Source organism: Porites lutea, chromosome 4 (genome assembly GCF_958299795.1).
Source record: "Porites lutea chromosome 4, jaPorLute2.1, whole genome shotgun sequence".
Classification (NCBI taxonomy): domain Eukaryota; kingdom Metazoa; phylum Cnidaria; class Anthozoa; order Scleractinia; family Poritidae; genus Porites; species Porites lutea.
In genome coordinates, this window is record NC_133204.1 from 38,939,559 (window position 1) to 38,958,424 (window position 18,866).

The following is an 18,866-nucleotide window of genomic DNA, read 5'->3' on the forward strand; positions in this document are numbered from 1 at the left end:
TTGATGTGGATAGGACCCCTTGACCCCCTTCTTCTTCTTCTTCTTCTTCTTCTTCTTCTTCTTCTTCTTCTTCTTCTTCTTCTTCTTCTTCTTCTTCTTTGAACTTTATGATAAAAAGTAGTAAGCGAATGTCCATTGCAAAAACGGCTACATAGAGAACATTAAAGAAAGGTAACATATCAAGTCTAAAGGTGACACGTCCAAATTAAAGAGAGTAAATTAGACATTACTCTTCCACAAAGTAGAGAAATTTTAGAGACGTTTGTATGGAGGTGGGCACCAAAGTACTTGCCCTCAGATCACCATATAATACAAACTTCTGTAAAATTCCACGACTTTGCGGAGCTATATTTTCGTTGGTTTTTATCAACTTTCAAACTTGGCCACACTACTGATTTTAAGGCGTTCTTTCAGGCTGTATAAACCTTGTCGCGGTTTTCGATGCCATCTTGACGAGTAGGCAAACGCGTGAGAAATTACATTGTCTGTATGAGAATCTAATGTCAAAGAATTTCCATAAAACGGCTATAGGGAAAAAAATATATGAATTGTAAACTAAAGCTTCAGTCTTAAGGATTCTACTAAAAAAAATTTGAGGGCGTTACATGCGCTAGAAGACCTAGAATCGCTTTTTAAAATTTTCTATACATTTGTCTGTAAAAATTTCCCGGGAAAAATTGCAGACAAATATATGGAAAATCTTAAGCAAGCATCTGGAGAAATTTAAGCACAGTAACGGCCTCCAAAATTTGTTGGTAAAATCTTTTGCTGTGTAGCTTTAAAGTCTACAATTCCTTTTTTTTTTTTTTGCAAAACAGCCGCGCGCGTTTTACGGAAATTATTTGACATTAGATTCTCATGCAAACACTGTATTCTCACGCGTTTGCCTACTTGTCAACATGGCGTCGAAAACCGTGATCATGACAAGGTCTATTGACAGATTTTCGCTATCTGGTCCAGTCATAGTTGAAAAAACGGTGGCAGGGTCTATGGGAGAAACGTACCAGTCCATTATTTTGTTTAGACTAATTAGCTGTGTATTAATTAGAAAAGGATATTTGATTGAATTGGGTCAGTAACATCTCTTGTGGTAACAATGTCATGTGCAATTTACTTTTCTCGATGTTTTAACAGGCGAATCCCTGACTTGCTATGAATGCGAATCGAATTCCGGTTGGAAAGACTGCCCGACGGAAACGAGGAAGTTCTGCAAGCCTGGCTGGCTGTGTGTGACGATGAAAGAAAAGCCTGAAGGAATGACGAAGTACTACTTCCGAAGAACTTGTAGCGAAGCGGACATATGCGCTAAATTCTGCCTAAAAAAGAAGAACTGCGTTTACGAATGCTGTAACAGTGATCTCTGTAACAAGGGTACTTTGTAAGCATAGCCAGACAAGAAGCCGAGACGTCAAAATAAAACAAAATTTTAATATTTTAATTTTCTGCTTTTTTTTGGAGCCTTGGTACAAATATTTCATTGTCTCTTCCAAACCTTCCACTTTTTGATGGGCGTCAGTTAAAGCCAGTAACTAGCTTTATCTCTCCATTCATTCCCCGTTTCTGATTGGCCTAAATTTGGAGCGACTTAGTACGTTTCCTGACATGCTAAATGACCAAATTTTAGATATTACATATTCCAAAACAGTATGATGGCGTTTGTTAATCTTTAATTTAGTTTGAAATAGGCATCTCGTTGCGAATTACCCGAAGGGATACCATCTAGGTTAAAAATATTGGATTAACGTCATGAATTCCAAAAAAGAACCCAACCCATTTAGCGGGCTTGACGAAGAACATCTCCGTTAAGCTACGTGCAAATGAACGCAACAACTCCCAACAACACCCCTGGAACAACATGCAACAATAACATGCAACAGGGTGGGCAAACGGACGCAACATGTAACATCCAACGATGTTATGACTGTTCGTTGTTTATGTAAGAAACCTCCTAGCTTGGAGCTGGGGAGACCCCTCTTTTCAACCTTGATAACGCGTTCTGGAAAATGTTTTTGTCCTTTTTTTTTTTATTTTCCTTTTTTTTCCAAAAAATTTTCTCAGGGATGATTCAGTTGCCTACTCCCGGGCGATACTCATTTTACCAAGGGTGAGATAGATAGTGCTACCGCAGCTAATACTACCTTTATAATCGTTATATATAGTGCAATAGAGATAACTACATGGACAACACAATTTTTAGATAATTTTCAATACATAATTCTAAGTGTTTATTGTGTAGTTTTCTTACCCATGAATTGAAGGTATTTTAATAGTTTAGTTTTCTTCATCAACCAGGAATTCAGTTTTAAACCTTTGTTAAAGCCTTTTTAATTACGATACTTTCAAAATGTTCTAATCTAACTTTTTTTTTGAAATTGAATTTAAAGTTGTGGCTCCTTAAAACACTCTTTCAGGTTATGAAAGTATAACAATTATTTATATTGACTCTGTGATTCGACAGGCGAGGAGACAGTGCTGTCTTTTGTCCAGTGATTAAATTTTTAATTTGTAAACAGTCTCAATTGAAACAAATAAGTTAAACAAATAAGCCATGCAGAAATTAAAACCACAATCATAATAAAATCAATTATTTTTATGTCTAGTATATTGCCTGTCTTGGAAGAAAGAATATTTCTATACTAGTGATGTTAGTGATTTTGCAAGCAATTACCAAAGGAAAATAAAATTTGCGGCCCGACTTTGAATCCTTGCGATTTTACCAATGACCTGTGGGTGATTAAATTAAACCATAAGGGAATCAATGTTATATATAGCTGCATGGTTACTCAGTGAGAATCGAAAATATATTATTTTAAGATATTGTTAAAAGGGAGACAAGAAACTTCACATTTCTCCTTGGAAACCAGTATTATGATTAATTTGTTGCTTGCTGTCTCTTGGATTATTGAAAAGAACTCTACTGAAAACCAGAGCAAGGTAACGTTTAAAGGAAACAAAAAAATTGGGAATTCTGAATATCTACAGTGGAACCTCGATATATTAATGAAGGGCCATACAATTCAGTTGGGAGTGGCAATATAAATTGTTTGCTATAACGAGGTTTCCTTATATCGAGGTTTTTTTCATATGTTTTACTATTACTGGGTTAAAGAAAATCGTTCGTTATAGTGAGGACTTTGTTATATTAGTAGAGATTCGTTATAGCGAGGCTCCACTGTATATAACTATCCTTTCATAAAACTCGCGTGAAAAATGAAGTTAGTTCTATTCTTACTCTTACTCTTTCAAAATTTTAAAACTTAAAATTTTTAAAGAAAACGATAAACAAGAAAACTGACACTATGCAAATTCTCAGAAGATTAAAAAAACTCAAGACAAAAACTTTTACCATCCTTGGCTTTGATCCTTGACATAATGGTTATAAAGATAGTGAATTACCATAAGTGGAGGTTTAACATTCAAGCGTTAATATTGTCAAGACATTGGGAAATTATTGTTCGATCCATGTACATGTGTTCTCGGTTCTGATCTGTTTTTATTTTCCGTCCTTTTTTTATGCAACTATCTTAAATTAACCGTTGCCAAGAGAGGATAAAGGGGACAGAGAAGGCATCCTCCATACACACCCTACTCCATAGGTAATTCGTCTCGAGTTATTTTTAAGACCACAGATCCCAACGGGGATTAGACAACTGCCAATCACATAGCGCGAATGTGTTCCGCGTGGATGACCCACGCTCAGAGCCACGCGTCTTTCACGAATTGAGACAGAAAAAAATGGCGGAAGACGCGGAGAGCAATATTGCTATTCGGTTTCTCGACGAAAACTACTAAAGAGAGATCTCTGCTAAAGCTGTGTCAGCGAAACGGAAATTAAAAAAGAATCGCCCTTCCTCTCTTGTATAGAACTAACAGTACAGCAGGGAAATCCTTAACACAGTGCCGATATTCTGTCAGGATCATTTATAATTTACAGTTTGAAGAGAGCAATTTCTGGTTTGATATTTATTCTTTTATTAGTCTTTTACTATTCAACAAAAATAACACTTGGCGTCCTATAATAATAATAATTTAATAACTTCTAGAGCGCTATTTACATTCACTGATCAACAGCGCTTAACAACTTAAAAAAACTACAATAAAATTCAAATTTGTAAAACTAATTACATGTACATGAATATAACTTGCCACTCGCTTTATTGTACAAACGACCGGTTTCAATAGACCGTCGAAATTTCTCATTTTATTAAAACACTGAGGTTACGATAATTTCGAGTTAAACTGATTTCACGGGTTGTCAAAGAGTCGAGCGATTCCCTTTTTCCAGGCGAGGGCCGACTCATTTCGCTTCAATACTCAGAAATGCTCTCGATCTCTTTGCGCTTTCATTGCCTTTCGCCCGACATGTTTTGCATGGCGTTTAGTCATGCGAAACCTCCACGAAGCATCCACACAGCGCGCGAGGTAACTTTATCCCGATTCTAAAAATAACTCGAGACGAATTACCTGTGGAATAGGGTGTGTATGGGGGATTCCTTCTCTGTCCCCTTTATCCTCTCTTGCCGTTGCACATACTTGTCATTTTTAAGGCATCATTAAATTATTTTATGGTGAAGTAATTTCCATTAACTTATTTCAACGTCTCAGCTTTTCATCTAGGTTCACTGCGATTTACAGCGTGTCTGAGTCTCTAGATTAATTGCCTCCCTCTTTCAGTCAGTTTACGAGTGTGCATTTGAACTCTTTCTAGTCATTAACTGCCTGAGCTATGACAACGCAAACAAGATGCCTCCAGAAAAAGAATATACCATATCTCCCGTTCCTTTATTCACCTGTGCCTACGTCACTACCACAGTACAAACAATGTATTATTTTGAGCTTATTTTTCATGGCTACATGGAAAACGATTCTAATTTGCGTTTTTGAAATCATGAGTAGCCCAAACTGCCGCGGTTCCCTTTTTGTTCTAGAAAAAGAAAAATCCATAACAGCGCGGGCAATGATAATTTCAAGATCCATCAGTACTTTCACAGCCTGCGCCACAGACGAAACTAAACCTCCGTTTGCGAACAAGCGCCTATTCTTGTTCTGGGCCCACAACTGTCTACCACGATTTCAGAACGTCCCTTGATTGGCCTGTTAAAATAGTGGCATTTTCAATTCGCCAATCAGGTTAAAGCAAAATTCGAAACGCATTTCCGATGATTCACTGAATCCGTTGAGCACCCAGTAAATGGTTCTCGGCAATCTCCTCCGCTGAGGTGCTGCTTCACAGATATTACATGTTTACTAATAGAGATCATTTTGCTCTTAGACGTATACTATAGTTTCCGCATCCGTTCTTTTTGTATTGGCAGCTTTTCGAAGGAGAACCTTTTTTTAAAAAATAAACACTTTCACTATTATTTCATCAGAAAGCGAATTTAACAACAAGAACTGCCATGAAAAACTATGATAAATCTTACTAAGCCTCGTTTTCCCCGTCCTTAATGTAAGGTACAGATAGAGATCTAGATAATAATCAATTATAATAAATTTATTTATTGGATGGGGCTCAGTATAATATGAAGAATTATACAGACCATGGAGTGCTTTTATCTACCGAGACAGGCTCTCCTTATTTCATTTGATTCAAAACCCGAATATAATTGCGGAGTTTTAAACATTCATTAAAAATCAGGTGTTTCCAACTTCACCCTGACTATGCTTACCTCAATCAATGGTTACTTTATTGACAGATATTCATTAAGGTGATTCCCTGGTTTTGCACTGCGCATCTCTTACTGCACATAACAAGATAGCCGCCGTAAAAAAGAGCATGTGAAGTAACATTATTAAAATGAAGTTGACTGAAGAGAAACGCTATTGGAATTTTTGCCTGCGGTTGTTTCTTGCCGAAGTGAGAGTCAACGTGTTGGGAATGTGCATAACGTAGGCAGTACGCGTGTTGCTAAGTTCGACTTCCTCGCTAAGAACCTCGATAGTGGATGTTTAAGGTGGCTCGACTGGATTTTTTGGGGTTGATACCTCCCAACTTTGAGCATTAACTACATCGGCATGAGTAAAGATATGGAAAAATTGTTACCACAACTGTATTATATAAAGATGAAAATTTCTTATGATCTGGGTTTTATTGCAATCGGAGTCGCCATGGCAACGTAATGACGCCATTACGTTTTTCATTTATCTTTGTGTTTCTCTGTTCCAGGAGTTTTTTGAAGAAATCGCTTTAGGGAGTATGTACCTGCTATAATTGCCTCCATTATGGCGTAGTTTGAACAAATTCTATGAGAGCGTTTTCGAAATATTTTGAAATGTAGTTTTAAGAATAATAAAAACCGTGAAATAGCATGCTACCTACACAATTCGCTAATATTTTAAGAAAATGATAAGCTTTGGAAACGAGGCTTCATCTCATAGCGGTTTGATTCCATTGAAAACTGCATACGAAAAAAGAGGGGAATTGCTCTGGGCGATCGCGAGTAAGAAGAATTTTATTAACTTGCATTCAGCTGCTTTTGATACAGTTTTTGGACGTAATTTGGTCCATGCCTAAAAATTTCGCATTTTTCCAAAAACCGTTCGATAAATTTTTCTATAAAGTCGACAATCCCGAGATCAATTGTCAAGGAATATTCCCTGCAAGTTTCAAGAACATTGAAAACAGGGAAGGCTTTTAAATAGGGCCTCAAATATAGCCAATTTTTTCCCCAGATTTTGTGTTTACAAGTGAGCGTCCTCATTATTCACTGGCATTGTTTTCAAGTTTCATATACACGTGCACATTTAGCAAAAAGATAGAATTTGCATCAAAAAGGACCCTCGGTTAAATCTCCGGGATATGCTAATTACCGGGTAAAGAGATTAATGATATATTATAACATCAGAGCAACTCTTTGTGAGAGTTTCTGTGATGTTATAACCCGAGTAAGATAATTAAGTATTCCATCCTACACGATGAGCCGTGACGTTCACCGTTTCGGCTCTCACTGCTGTCTGTGACGACAAGCCAATTATTAGCATACTCCAGATATTTCTTCGGAAAGTAATGGAGAGTTCTTTTTGATGCAAATTTATAACTTTTGCTAGTTGTGCACGTGCATATGAAACTTGAAAACAACGCCAGTGAATAATGAGGACGCTCACTTGTAACCACAAAATCTGGGGGGAATATTGGTTATATTTGAGGCCCTATTTAAAAGCCTTCCCTATTTTCAATGTTCTTGAAACTTGCAGGGAATATTTCGTGCCAATTGATCTCGGGATTGTCGAATTTATAAAAAAATTTATCGAGCGGTTTTTGGAAAAATGCGAAATTTTTAGGCATGGACCAAATTACGTCCAAAAACTGTATCAAAAGCAGCCGAATGCAAGTTAATAAAGTTCTTCTTTCTCCCGATCGCCCAGAGCAATTCCCCTCTTTTTTTGTATGCAGTTTTCAATGGAATCAAACCACTACGAGATGAAGCCTCGTTTCCGAAGCTTATCATTTTCTTAAAATATTAGCGAATTGTGTAGGTAGCATGCTATTTCACGGTTTTTATTATTCTTAAAACTACATTTCAAAATATTTCGAAAACGCTCTCATAGAATTTGTTCAAACTACGCCATAATGGAGGCAATTATAGCAGGTACATACTCCCTAAAGCGATTTCTTCAAAAAACTCCTGGAACAGAGAAACACAAAGATAAATGAAAAACGTAATGGCGTCATTACGTTGCCATGGCGATCCGATTGCAATAAAACCCAGATCATAAGAAATTTTCATCTTTATATAATACAGTTGTGGTAACAATTTTTCCATATCTTTACTCATGCCGATGTAGTTAATGCTCAAAGTTGGGAGGTATCAACCCCAAAAAATCCAGTCGAGCCACCTTAACTTGTGCTTAATCACTTTGATTTTTATTTAAACATTTTCTTTATCACGTTGTATCCTAAATGTGATATCTCGATGAAAATTCTGTAAAAACAGATTTTTTAACACTTTCTTCCCCCTTTCACATACATTCTATTTTGAAACTCGCCCCAGTCCTCTCTCAAAACTCGGGGAAAATGCATTTGGTGTGCACTTTCTGTAGCTCTACCGCAAAAACGAGTACGGTGACCTCCATTTTTTATTTCATGATTTTAATAAGGACAGTGCTTTCTTTCAATGAGAAAAAAATTGGCACAAATCTATGTTCAGTTTTTTGGCAATTTTACTAAATTGTACTGATTGAGCTATCACGGGTCGAATAGCGCGTGTCGAATTCAATTCTACTTTGGAGCGTAAAATAAAAACAGGAGCATTAAAAGGTATTTTTCTGGTATGTAAGTGGATAAACAATACAATAAAGTCAAATTGTGTGCGATACCAAATGCATTATCGAAAAAATCTCTCGTTTTTGTCTAGTTTTGGGCTGCGCGGTTTTTGACAAAGGGTCCAAAATAGCCGTATTTCTCAGCATTGTGACGTCAAAACGAGCACGGTGACCCCCACTTTTTACTACTTTTTTATCATCTTCTTGACTTGTTACATCAGTGTACCAAGTTTCATCTACAATCTATGTTAGGTTCTTTTACTAGGGAATCACCTTAACTAATAGCAGATTAACTTAATCCGGCTAGGGGTATTTTATTTGCTAGCCTTGTGCCACGCCTTCTGCTGTATCTGTTCTTTCTGGAAAATTAACCATAAAAGGGATTATCCTTAATGATATCAGCAAACATGTTTCAAATTTGGTCAATGGGAGCTGGTTATTAATAATTAGCCGAGGGATTTAAAACAACCAGAAAAAGAGAAATCTTTCAACGAATACTTAAGCTCCGTGCAAACGGACGCAACATTGTTGTCTAACAACTCCGAACATTCTTGGGTGTTACATGTTGCGTCCGTTTGCACACCCCGTTTCATGTTGTTGCGCGTGCGCAGAGTTTGAAACCGGTCAAACGTTTGAGCCAACAACTCCCAACATTTATTTTGTTTCGTGATCGTCGATGCTTAGCGCAACCGCGTTGGATCCGCTCTTCCAATATTGTTGGGGCCACGCACTTGCATTACACATGGTCTCCAAAGTCTTACGGGTTGTATCCTTCTGACGATGCACTGCAAATCCCAACATTGCGCACCACTGCCAACACGGACGTAACAACTCCCAAAATTCTTGCCCAATAATGTTGGGAGTTGCTGCGTCCGTTTGCACGTAGCTTTAGGAATAGGTGGCAGACGTCCTCAAAATATTTAGAGGTGTTTAATTTATTCATCGAATTCTTAGCATCAGTTGATCCGTTCTTATTTAAAATGTAGTAACAAATGTAAATTCTCCCTCTTGCATTGAAGAATTAAACTCCGTAGCGTTGTTTGTTCCTTATTAATTATCATCTCTTGTTACTACTAAAAAACTAACAATATAGCTTTTTAAGGTAATGCGTTCAATTCAAAGCCCTTTTGGCTTGAATAAGAAAGCCCTTTAGTGGACGGAAAAGTGAATTTGTTTGAAACTCCGAAAACTTCCCAAACTTATTGTTTTTTTATCAAAATATTCACTCATTCATTTAGAAAATAAAATACCGTCTTCAACAGCGAACAATAAAAAGTGCCATTTTAAACGGCAGTCAATTACGCAATGCAGATATTCGGTAGGATGGGCCGACTTTTTCACGGAAGGCAAATTACCACAAGTCAATATTTACACTTGAACGGAAGAAAAGAAAACCATACACTCACCCTTCTATTTGAATAAAACAGTCACAGATAAGGATTCATTGACTTTTCATATATTTGCCTTTGTTTCAGAATAATAACAATATTTTTACCCTGAACCTGAGTGATTATAAAGCAAAATTAAATGTATATATCTAGCGCATAAATAACTATTTAACAAAGACAAAGAGTTCCTATTCGTCCATGCAATGGAAAAAATTGCTCCCAAAAAAGCAGTTTAATTCCCTTTTATAAGCTTGTGCGATAACATCAATGGCTGTATACCTTCCAATGGCTTCAAGACGTCTATCTTGTGAAAGAACTAAGAATAAATACCTTTATCAAAAGGAGCGCAGTGTCCTGATATTCAGATTGGGTATCACTTCATGATAAATAATCAGTTTCATGGACCCACAGCTGTGCGGGTTTCTGTCAGGCTCATATCTTGCACGCGAAACTTCCCTCTGGTAAGTGATCGAAATGCGCGGAAAAGTTCCCTTCTTATATCTTGCTTGAGAAGAGCGTAAACAATGGGATCTGCTGCGGTATTGCCAACTATAAGTAGTCTTGAAGCTAAGACGACTGAATTCTGTACTTTGCAAAGGGAGAAGCTGTCGCAGATGCCCCTGTAAATGGAAAACGACCAGCAGAAAACAAAGAAAAAAATAACAACCCCAAGGACAAGAACAGAAAATGACTTCCGGGTTATTTTAAAGCTTTGTTGTGGCGCAATAGAGTTTCTTTGTATCTGCGTCACCTGAACTCTTTGATGATGTGAGTGCTTAAGAGTAATACGTGTGATCTTCGCAAAGGCAAGCAACAGCCCAACAGAAGGTAGAATGGCAAAGACAAACATCTGTATTACATTAAAGATTCTCTTATCAAGTGCTGGGATCAAAGAAACACAAAGCGAAGGAATAAACTGGAGAAAAAATGGCAGTGTCCATCCAAGAGCAATGAGTACAGCGATTCGTCTCGAGCTCATCACCACGGGATATCGCAAAGGGTAGACAACACGACAGTATCGATCAGCAGTTAACGTACATACATTCAACACGGAAGCACAGATAATGTAATCGAAGAAACTCCATAGAACCGGATTGTGGCACCTAATACCAAACTTGCAAATAAATGACACTGGTACGATTGTAGCGGCGGTTAAAAGGTCAGATAATGAAAGGGAAAAGATGAAGCTATTGCAAGCTGTTTGAAGCCTTCGGCGGGTTGCAATCAAGAACGTTACTACTGAGTTTCCAATCAGAGCTACCACACCAATGGCACCAAGCATGACCCAAAACCATACGTCAGTCGAGGCTTGCCTAGGCTGCCTATAAGCTACAGCATTTGGAGTTGTATTTAAATGAAAGGTATTATTTTCTTCTCCCATAATCAGGTCACCCGTTGAAGGGCTTAAATGCCCCAAAAAGCTGAATTAAAACGGCGCTTTGAACCAGTCTTCTCTCGCAAATATTGTAAAGAATTTATCTTGAGCTAATATCTTTTTAACTATAATCCATAATAAGAAACCAGCCACGAATCGTCCTTGAAGAAAACCATTACCGTACTGGTGGTCATAAAGCCGTGTGGAACACATCGACGCATTGTGCCTAATGGACGGCGAAATGGAACATTTAATGTATTATGTAATATCCCACTACTGCCCTTTCATGATTGGCTCTTAGATTCATCATTGGCGGATGCAACTTTTATCAAAGACTAATATTTTCTTCAGACTGCCAAATTCAAGCCAAATACAGCTGCTCTTGCTTGAAAAGCCTTGGTGGAATTTTGAAGGTAAAGTTAGTTTTTATAAGTCTGCATTAAGTTTCATTATTCAACGATTTCTATGTTTTATCAAAGAATTGACTTTATTTCCTGGGAAAATTATATCTTAAAGCATTTCTACGACAACCACTGATGCATGGGTCACGTTTCCTTGCGAACTGCTTCTTAAAAATACTCATTTCCTTGTTCTATTTTTCCAATATGACAAAGTGCCACAGCAAAACACAAGCATTGTAAATAAACTTTGACAAATCGAAGCGGTAATGCAACAATGCCATTAAAATCTTTTAAACAACATGAAATAGAAAGCAATTAAGGTAAAACAGAATGATCCAACAGATAACAATTTGTGGACTTCGGTCAAATATATCCTTGGCAATTAGGGCAGCAGAATACTGATTTTATTTTCATAAAAGGCTATCTACATGAAATATTAAAAGAGAGGATAGTAGTAAGGGCTATTCATTTGTCAGTGTTAATTAATACTCACGCTTTCTAGGTTTGTTATGCATTAGGCAGATAAAATTTCTCTCTCTCTATTACCTCTTTTATCATGTACTCAGTAACGCTCTCTAACTGATTTGCAATACAAAAAAAAGTATGATAGAGTTGTAGCCTATTTGGTGTTAATATCCATGACTAACCATAAGGACAGTTTTAAATAAAAGGTACGTGAGTGTAATTTAATTAACGAGTGAACGTCAATTTGTTACCATTATGCGTCAGTTTCTCCCACATTAAAACAAATTTAATCAAAATGAAATATATTCTTTGCTCTGCAAAAATACAAACAACTATCAAAGAATTATTTGAAAGTGAACATGAGATTCGCAGAAGAATGAAAAAGTATAAACCTAAACGATTGAAAAAGAACCAGAAAAAGTCATTCTACTGCATACAAAGATCATTCTTTACCCGCGCAGCTCAAAATATGATTATTTTCATACATTTCGATTCATGTCTTTTCCACCATCGGATATATTACGAATTCACGATGGCCTGCCCTCCACTGATTAGCTTGAGTATGGATAGAGCGTTGCGTCCGGTCATCGCAAAGGTCAAGGTTTGATTCCTGATCTCAGAACCTGAATGATTTCAAGTTCCTATCTAACCGCTTATGTTATTCTTACTACTTCGAAGATCATGTTCAATTTCATATCTTTATCCAAAGTTCAAGATATGATTAATTTCATATATAATTATAAATAAAACGGGATGGAGAAAAATAGCTATGTTGGAATTAACGCGTAGCAGGGTTTATTAATTATGATACTGACGCCCCTACAGTCAACAGTAAGGGTGTTTACGGTATTTCTTCGAATAATAGCGGGCAGGGGGGCGATTATTTCTTTTTTCTCATCAATAGGGGGCGATTATTCCAGGAAAGGCGATTACTTCATATATTGTTCACTGGAAGTCGTGCCCTAAATATTTCGTTTAATAATCCCATTAATTCAAAAAATTATCACATCAAATGTACTGAACATAGGGTTTTTGAGTGTTCCAAATTTGGTTCTTAAATAATTTTCAGAGCTTGAATCGTCACTGATCAGTTTTGCTGGATCAGATTCCCCCTCAACTTGACAGGGAGGGATAAAAGAAGAGAAGATGGTGAGAGGGGTGGGGGGGGGGGCGATTAACATTCGAGGGAGGCGATCAATCGAGGACGGCTATTATTCGAGGAAATACGGTAAAACTGTTATATATAGTGATAATCACTCTCGTACAAGAAAGAAGGCAGTCAGCAGCTGCAGGTGGTAGTCATGTAGTGGTGGTGGTGGTGGTGGAAGGGCGGGGTTTTAGGGAAATTGATAATCAACGTCGTTTGAAATAATTGTCTGCGATTTTCAAACAATTCTCGATTCCATGTTTCCAACTCTACTTTTATTATTAACTGAAAAATTCTAGATAGTGATTCAATGGTCGTATAGCATTTTAATTACAAAGCAAACGTAGTCATGTCATGATCCTGAATTCTGATTTGATATCACATTTATTTTGCTACTGATCCCAAAATTGAGAAAATAGATTTCTAAAGAAGCACGTCCTTTTTAACAAAGAAAATTTTTCAGCCTTTCTAATCAAATAATTGTTAACTTTTATCCGACTGAATGGTCAATACTGAAATGCTAGGCTGAACAAAGTACACTTATGCTAATGAATTTTAAACAAAGGGAAAAAAAAATTAACTGAAATAAAGAATTAACTGCAACATATGCATATGATTCCCAGAGACTGATTAACCCAAACAGGATTGAAACGAACCAATTTTGCTGAGAGCGTCTGGGTATGCTCTGGGTCTGGGGGGACAGTCATATTGTAAACTGGAGAACAAACAATTTCGCCTCAACTCCACGAGAACCTCATCATTCATCACGAGATCCCCGTCATTTGGTTTCAACGTCTTGTCTCCTCTTTGTCTTGTCTTTAGTGTTGTCTTTATTGAATGTGCAAGTTTATAAAATAACTAAGATAGTACGCGCGTTCTGATTGGTTAAAAACCTATGGTTTATTGTGCCGGTAAATTCACAGTTTTGCTCAGCGAGTTAAACTCGGCGAAAAACTTGTAAATCACAAGCCGAAGGAATGATTTACAAGCTTTTCTCGTGTGCTCCCAAACATCCCAAGTGGGTTATCACGCCGGTAAACCCCTAGAAAGTGTGGTCTGTTGCTTAAATGAATACATACCTATATTTACATGTTTAATAGCTATTAACAAAACTAGCTTTAAAACGTTGCGTTCCGTACTTAAACACAGAGTAGTAGGCTTGTTTGAGTTCTCAGACGTTTTGAAGATTCTTTAACTCTGGGCAACTAATCTTCTTGGAGATTGACCTGTCTGTTTTTTCAAGAAAATAGTATCTTTAGCATAGGATATAAAACGGCTTGCGAAGGAACTGCTGCACAGTATTATGTTCTGGCACGGAGGCTGCATACCCCGGTGAACCATACGAAATTTTAGGTAAAACTGAAGACTGCTAACCTCCAGAATATCTCTACATGGCTGCGGAACAACAATCTGATACTGAACACGAAGAAAACAGAAGCAATGATCGTAGCAAAGAAGGCTCCCATGTCGAGTGCTGACATACTCCTAAATAACAATATTAAGCTTAATGTGGTTGCTGAGACCTTCAAATACCTAGGAGTGACTATTGGCAGCCGTCTTAACTGGGAACCTCGCATATCACAGTCAATTGAAAGAGTTTCACCACAAATAGCGCTCTTAAATAGACTTGCTGGCTTTCTAGACACAACTGAATGTACTTCTGAGGATCTACAAACAAACAATCATCTCATTGATCGATTATGGATGCATCGTATGGCATGAATGTAATAAGTCCCTATCAGATAAACTCGAACGATTTAGGGCTGTTAACATTGTACAATAGGAGACGATTCCTCAGATTTGTTTTTATTTTTAAGATTGTAAACAACAAAACTGCCCTGAGCAATTAGACGGTTACCTAACCAGTAGGGCTGAGCTCCAAAACAGAAATCTGCGGAACCAAGGCACTCTTGACGTACCACAATCTAAGACTTCTTCAGGAAGAAAGACTTTCCAAATTGCTGGTGCAAGTGACTGGAACTCACTGGACAGTTCGAGTCAAACGGCTCCACAAACTTCAGTCAATAGAAGTCGGGACAGTAAGTGTCGTTGAAGATATCAAGAAACGTCTCCACCAAGACCTCCTTGGAGTCAAACCAACCAAACTCTGTACTTGCACTGAAAAAGTGTCACGTGAGAGCAAGTTCGTGAAGTTCTTCGCTGCTGCAACTACCTTAGTCGACGGGAGAATACATTCAAGTGGAGATGCCGTGGAAAGAAGGAGGACCTCCCAAATGAAGTCTCTACGACATCGCCCTGAAAAGGATGTTTTTTACTGAAAGTCATTTCTGAAAAATGGTAGACGAGGAAGTCCGAATTTGAAGTTATTGGATCAAAACTTTGTGACCAAGGTTCCACCTGCACAAATTGATCGCTATAAACCTAAATGGTACCTTCCACTGCAAGCTGTGTTCACACCAGAAAGTAGCACGAAAGCTTGACTCGTCTTAATTGATTCATCTTCAAAAGGTCATGATGGTTTTTCCCTTAACGATTACTATCTTGAGAAAGATCCTAACTTCATCAATAGTCTTCTGAGTGTACTGGCAGGATGGTGATGGAACGAAGTGGCATGCATGTGCATTCACTGGTGAAGAACGGAAAATTTTTAACCAAATCCTATCGCATACCGACGATCAAATGCATGACAGGTTTCTATGGACGAATAAGACAAGTGATCCACCAAATGTTTATTCATAGCTCAGATTAAACTTTGGTGATAAAACTGCTCCCTGAGACTGCACCTAACGCCATCAATCAGTCCAGAAAAGCTGTCGCAAGCAGAGTTCCCGGAAGCCGCAAAGGAACTTCAACAGCATGTGTACCTAGATGATATTGGCAGCTCCAGAGAAACAGCAACCAAAGCAAAGCTGATTATACACCAACCACATTGACGCGCTATCCTCGAGAAAGGTCACTTGCAGATCAAAACGTGGCATTCCAATCAGGCAGAACTGAGTTGACCAATCCATCGGCAACGGTGAACGGTTCACAGATCTCGATCAAAGATGGCATCAACAGACGGACAAGTTTACTTTCAAAAAGAACGAATTCAACGAGCTGCGTGTCCTGACAGTCAGTTATGGGACCCTATCGCTCTTGCGTTGCCCGTAGCAGTCAAGTTCAGAATCGACCTAAAAGAATTGTGGAGCTCAGGCTATAACTGGGATAAGATCCTACCAGCGAATATCCAAAAATAAATTAAAAGCGTTCATACACTGAGTTTGGGATCCCTGTGATAACCCTACTCCTTACAGGATCTCTTAAAAGTTCACCGACCCACTTTGTATCTCCAAAGGATTCTGTAGATCGAGTAAATGCTAAAATGGCTGTGATTTTGCCATGCGTTTTCTTCGCTAGCGCTGCGTAAGTCTTTCTGAGGGTCACATTGGAAGGCGCAAACCCACATATACAGTAGGAGATTCCAACAAAAACAGCCTATTATTAGTTGATTTGAAACCTTGGCTGGTTCATGACGTTGTCACTTATCAATTGCACCCACTTTTAAAAGCTATCATAATATTTTCAGTTTTACTGTAAAGAAACGACTTAATACTTCAAACATCGAAGGAATCAAAACCCGCGAGAAAACAAATTCAAGTCACACCAAGAAAACTATGATGAATGTACAAATGTTATTTTCAGGAAACTGAACTAGAAACTTCCGTTAAGACGTTTTCATAAAAAGTACGACTTTAACACATAGCTGCGCTACCAACATAATTTTTGCTTACAAAGAAGGGCGGCTTTTCTAAACACAAATGACTTTTCAGAAACAGAGATAAAATTTGGGGGCATATGTTATAACAAAAAATTTACCCATCGTGAAATATAAAATGGAGATGCTATCAAATAGACTTAAGATTATCTTTAATTGAATTTATATCAGTAGATCTTCAAGACCCATTGTAACGAGAAATGTTGTGCAAAATTTCAGTATTGAGAATTCGGTACTTCTAAAGCGAAAACTAACAGTAAAATAAACAAGGTAATGCTTCCTTGGGTTATAAAACATTAGGTTGGGTGTAATTGAAATCAAAGAATCACGTCACTTTGGACAAACTTCTTTCGCTTACGCTATAAATCTAAATATTAATGTTTTAGTCCGCCACTTTGTCAACCTACTTGGCAGGAGGTCAGTGGGGCTATCCTTCAGTACATGTATTTACTTGGTGAGTGTCAGTATAGTTGTTATTCTCATGACGTCTCAGATCAGAACTATACATGGGTTGCTTAAGGCGAATATAGGAGGGAGTTAAGACATTAGTGTGTCATTGTTTCGAATTTCGCCAGGATTGTTTCAGCACTGTTGCCCCGAAAATCGTCGTTATTGTGTTGCAAATCGTCTCGTGTTGCGTGTCAAATGTGTGACTTCGCCTTTTGCGGCTTGAAAAACGACGTTGTAGGGGCCAATGATCAAATCTCATAACAGACCACTTAAAATCTTGTACAGTTGTTGAATAGTCAATATTCAATATGACGATCAACTGCAACCAAGTTGTCTCGTCCATTCATATTTTTAACGTCCTGTGGTTCGATCTAGTCGCCATAGAAATATCACCTTCAGATAAGGTTTCCTTAATGACTCTCGCGAATGTTGTTGTAAGCTAGTGCTGTGCACTGGGAGCTAAAGACACGACGGACTGAATTAACCTTCTTGTTTAATTTTTTGTAACCTGCTTGACCAAAATGCAAAAGCTGGCGACCGCTTTTTTGATGCTATAACTTAAATAAAGTTAAAAGACAGAACTCCAGCGAAAATAAAACTTGACAAATGTTATGACATACTTTTTTTCTTCTGGACTTGATACAAGAGAAAAAATTTTGTTTTAATATTGCCTTTTGTCAGTGATGACTTTCATAAACGCCTTCTGACGAGAAAAATTTAGAAAATACGCATTCCGTGATTAAGTTATAATTGTATGATGCTGGAAATGCCTCTTACTCAACGATCATGTGTCCAAAGGTAGGCTCCCTTCGAAAATTGCGGCCGTGCTAGGAACTTAATCATCAAAAGCGGGTACTTTTGGCGCTTTTGTACTAGTGTTCAAAATCCTAAGCTGAACAAATTCAACACACTATTTTTTTCTATTATTCTGTGAAGCTGACTTTAGTTCCTCTCTTATTTATATGCTTTTTGATGTAATACTGAATGACAGTTAACGAGGAAGTGATTTATTTGAATTGCTGTTTGAGCAATTTGTTGCCTTCGTTAGTCGTAGGCAGATCTTGAGTTAAACTTTGTTCGATCAAATTTTGCACTGATAGACTTTAAGCATGAAGTGATTCTAAAATATTTATTAGTTTTATTTTTGGCTCTGCAGGCTCCTTGATCTGAATTTGCAAATTATAAACGAGCTATCATTTTGTGCTGAAAATTTCATATATTAGTCAGAGCATGACTGTTATTGAGTAAATGCATTATTAAGAAAACTTGGCTTTTGAAAAGCTCTGTTAAAGAAAAACGCTCAGCCTTTGCCCTTGCCCAAAGAGTCAGAAAATGATTTTAATAAAATGTTTAATGATATCGCATTGTTTTCGTTTTCTTCATTTGTACCTCAACATCTTGTCTACTAAGTGTCAAACGAGCATACTTACTCCAAGTACATAAAACTGCTTAATTTTAATTACAATGTGAACAAATGATTCAAGATCCGATTGATGTGATCAAAGATCTCCTTTTTGTCATTACCATTTTAAAGGATTCCTACCACATAGTAGGCAGGTGATGATAAAAAAAGTGCATATTCATAACATACATGTATTTAGTAAAACCAGCATAATCATAACTTTTGATCATCGCGCGCATGGGTTTTAAAGCCGGTTGT

At 37.5% G+C, this 18,866-nt stretch overlaps 1 protein-coding gene across 1 annotated transcript; it reads right to left on the reverse strand.

Moving 5' to 3' along the window:
- Positions 1–9,368: 9,368 nt before the first annotated feature.
- Positions 9,369–11,554, reverse strand: LOC140933530 (histamine H2 receptor-like). The gene has a single exon (XM_073383118.1). The coding sequence runs from the start codon at positions 11,029–11,031 to the stop codon at positions 10,048–10,050; it is 984 nt and encodes a 327-aa protein (XP_073239219.1). The 5' UTR covers positions 11,032–11,554; the 3' UTR covers positions 9,369–10,047.
- Positions 11,555–18,866: the final 7,312 nt, after the last annotated feature.

Excerpts from the sequence above, each read along its gene's own strand:
- LOC140933530 (XM_073383118.1), bottom strand. The coding sequence starts at position 11,031 with ATGGGAGAAGAAAATAATACCTTTCATTTAAATACAACTCCAAATGCT.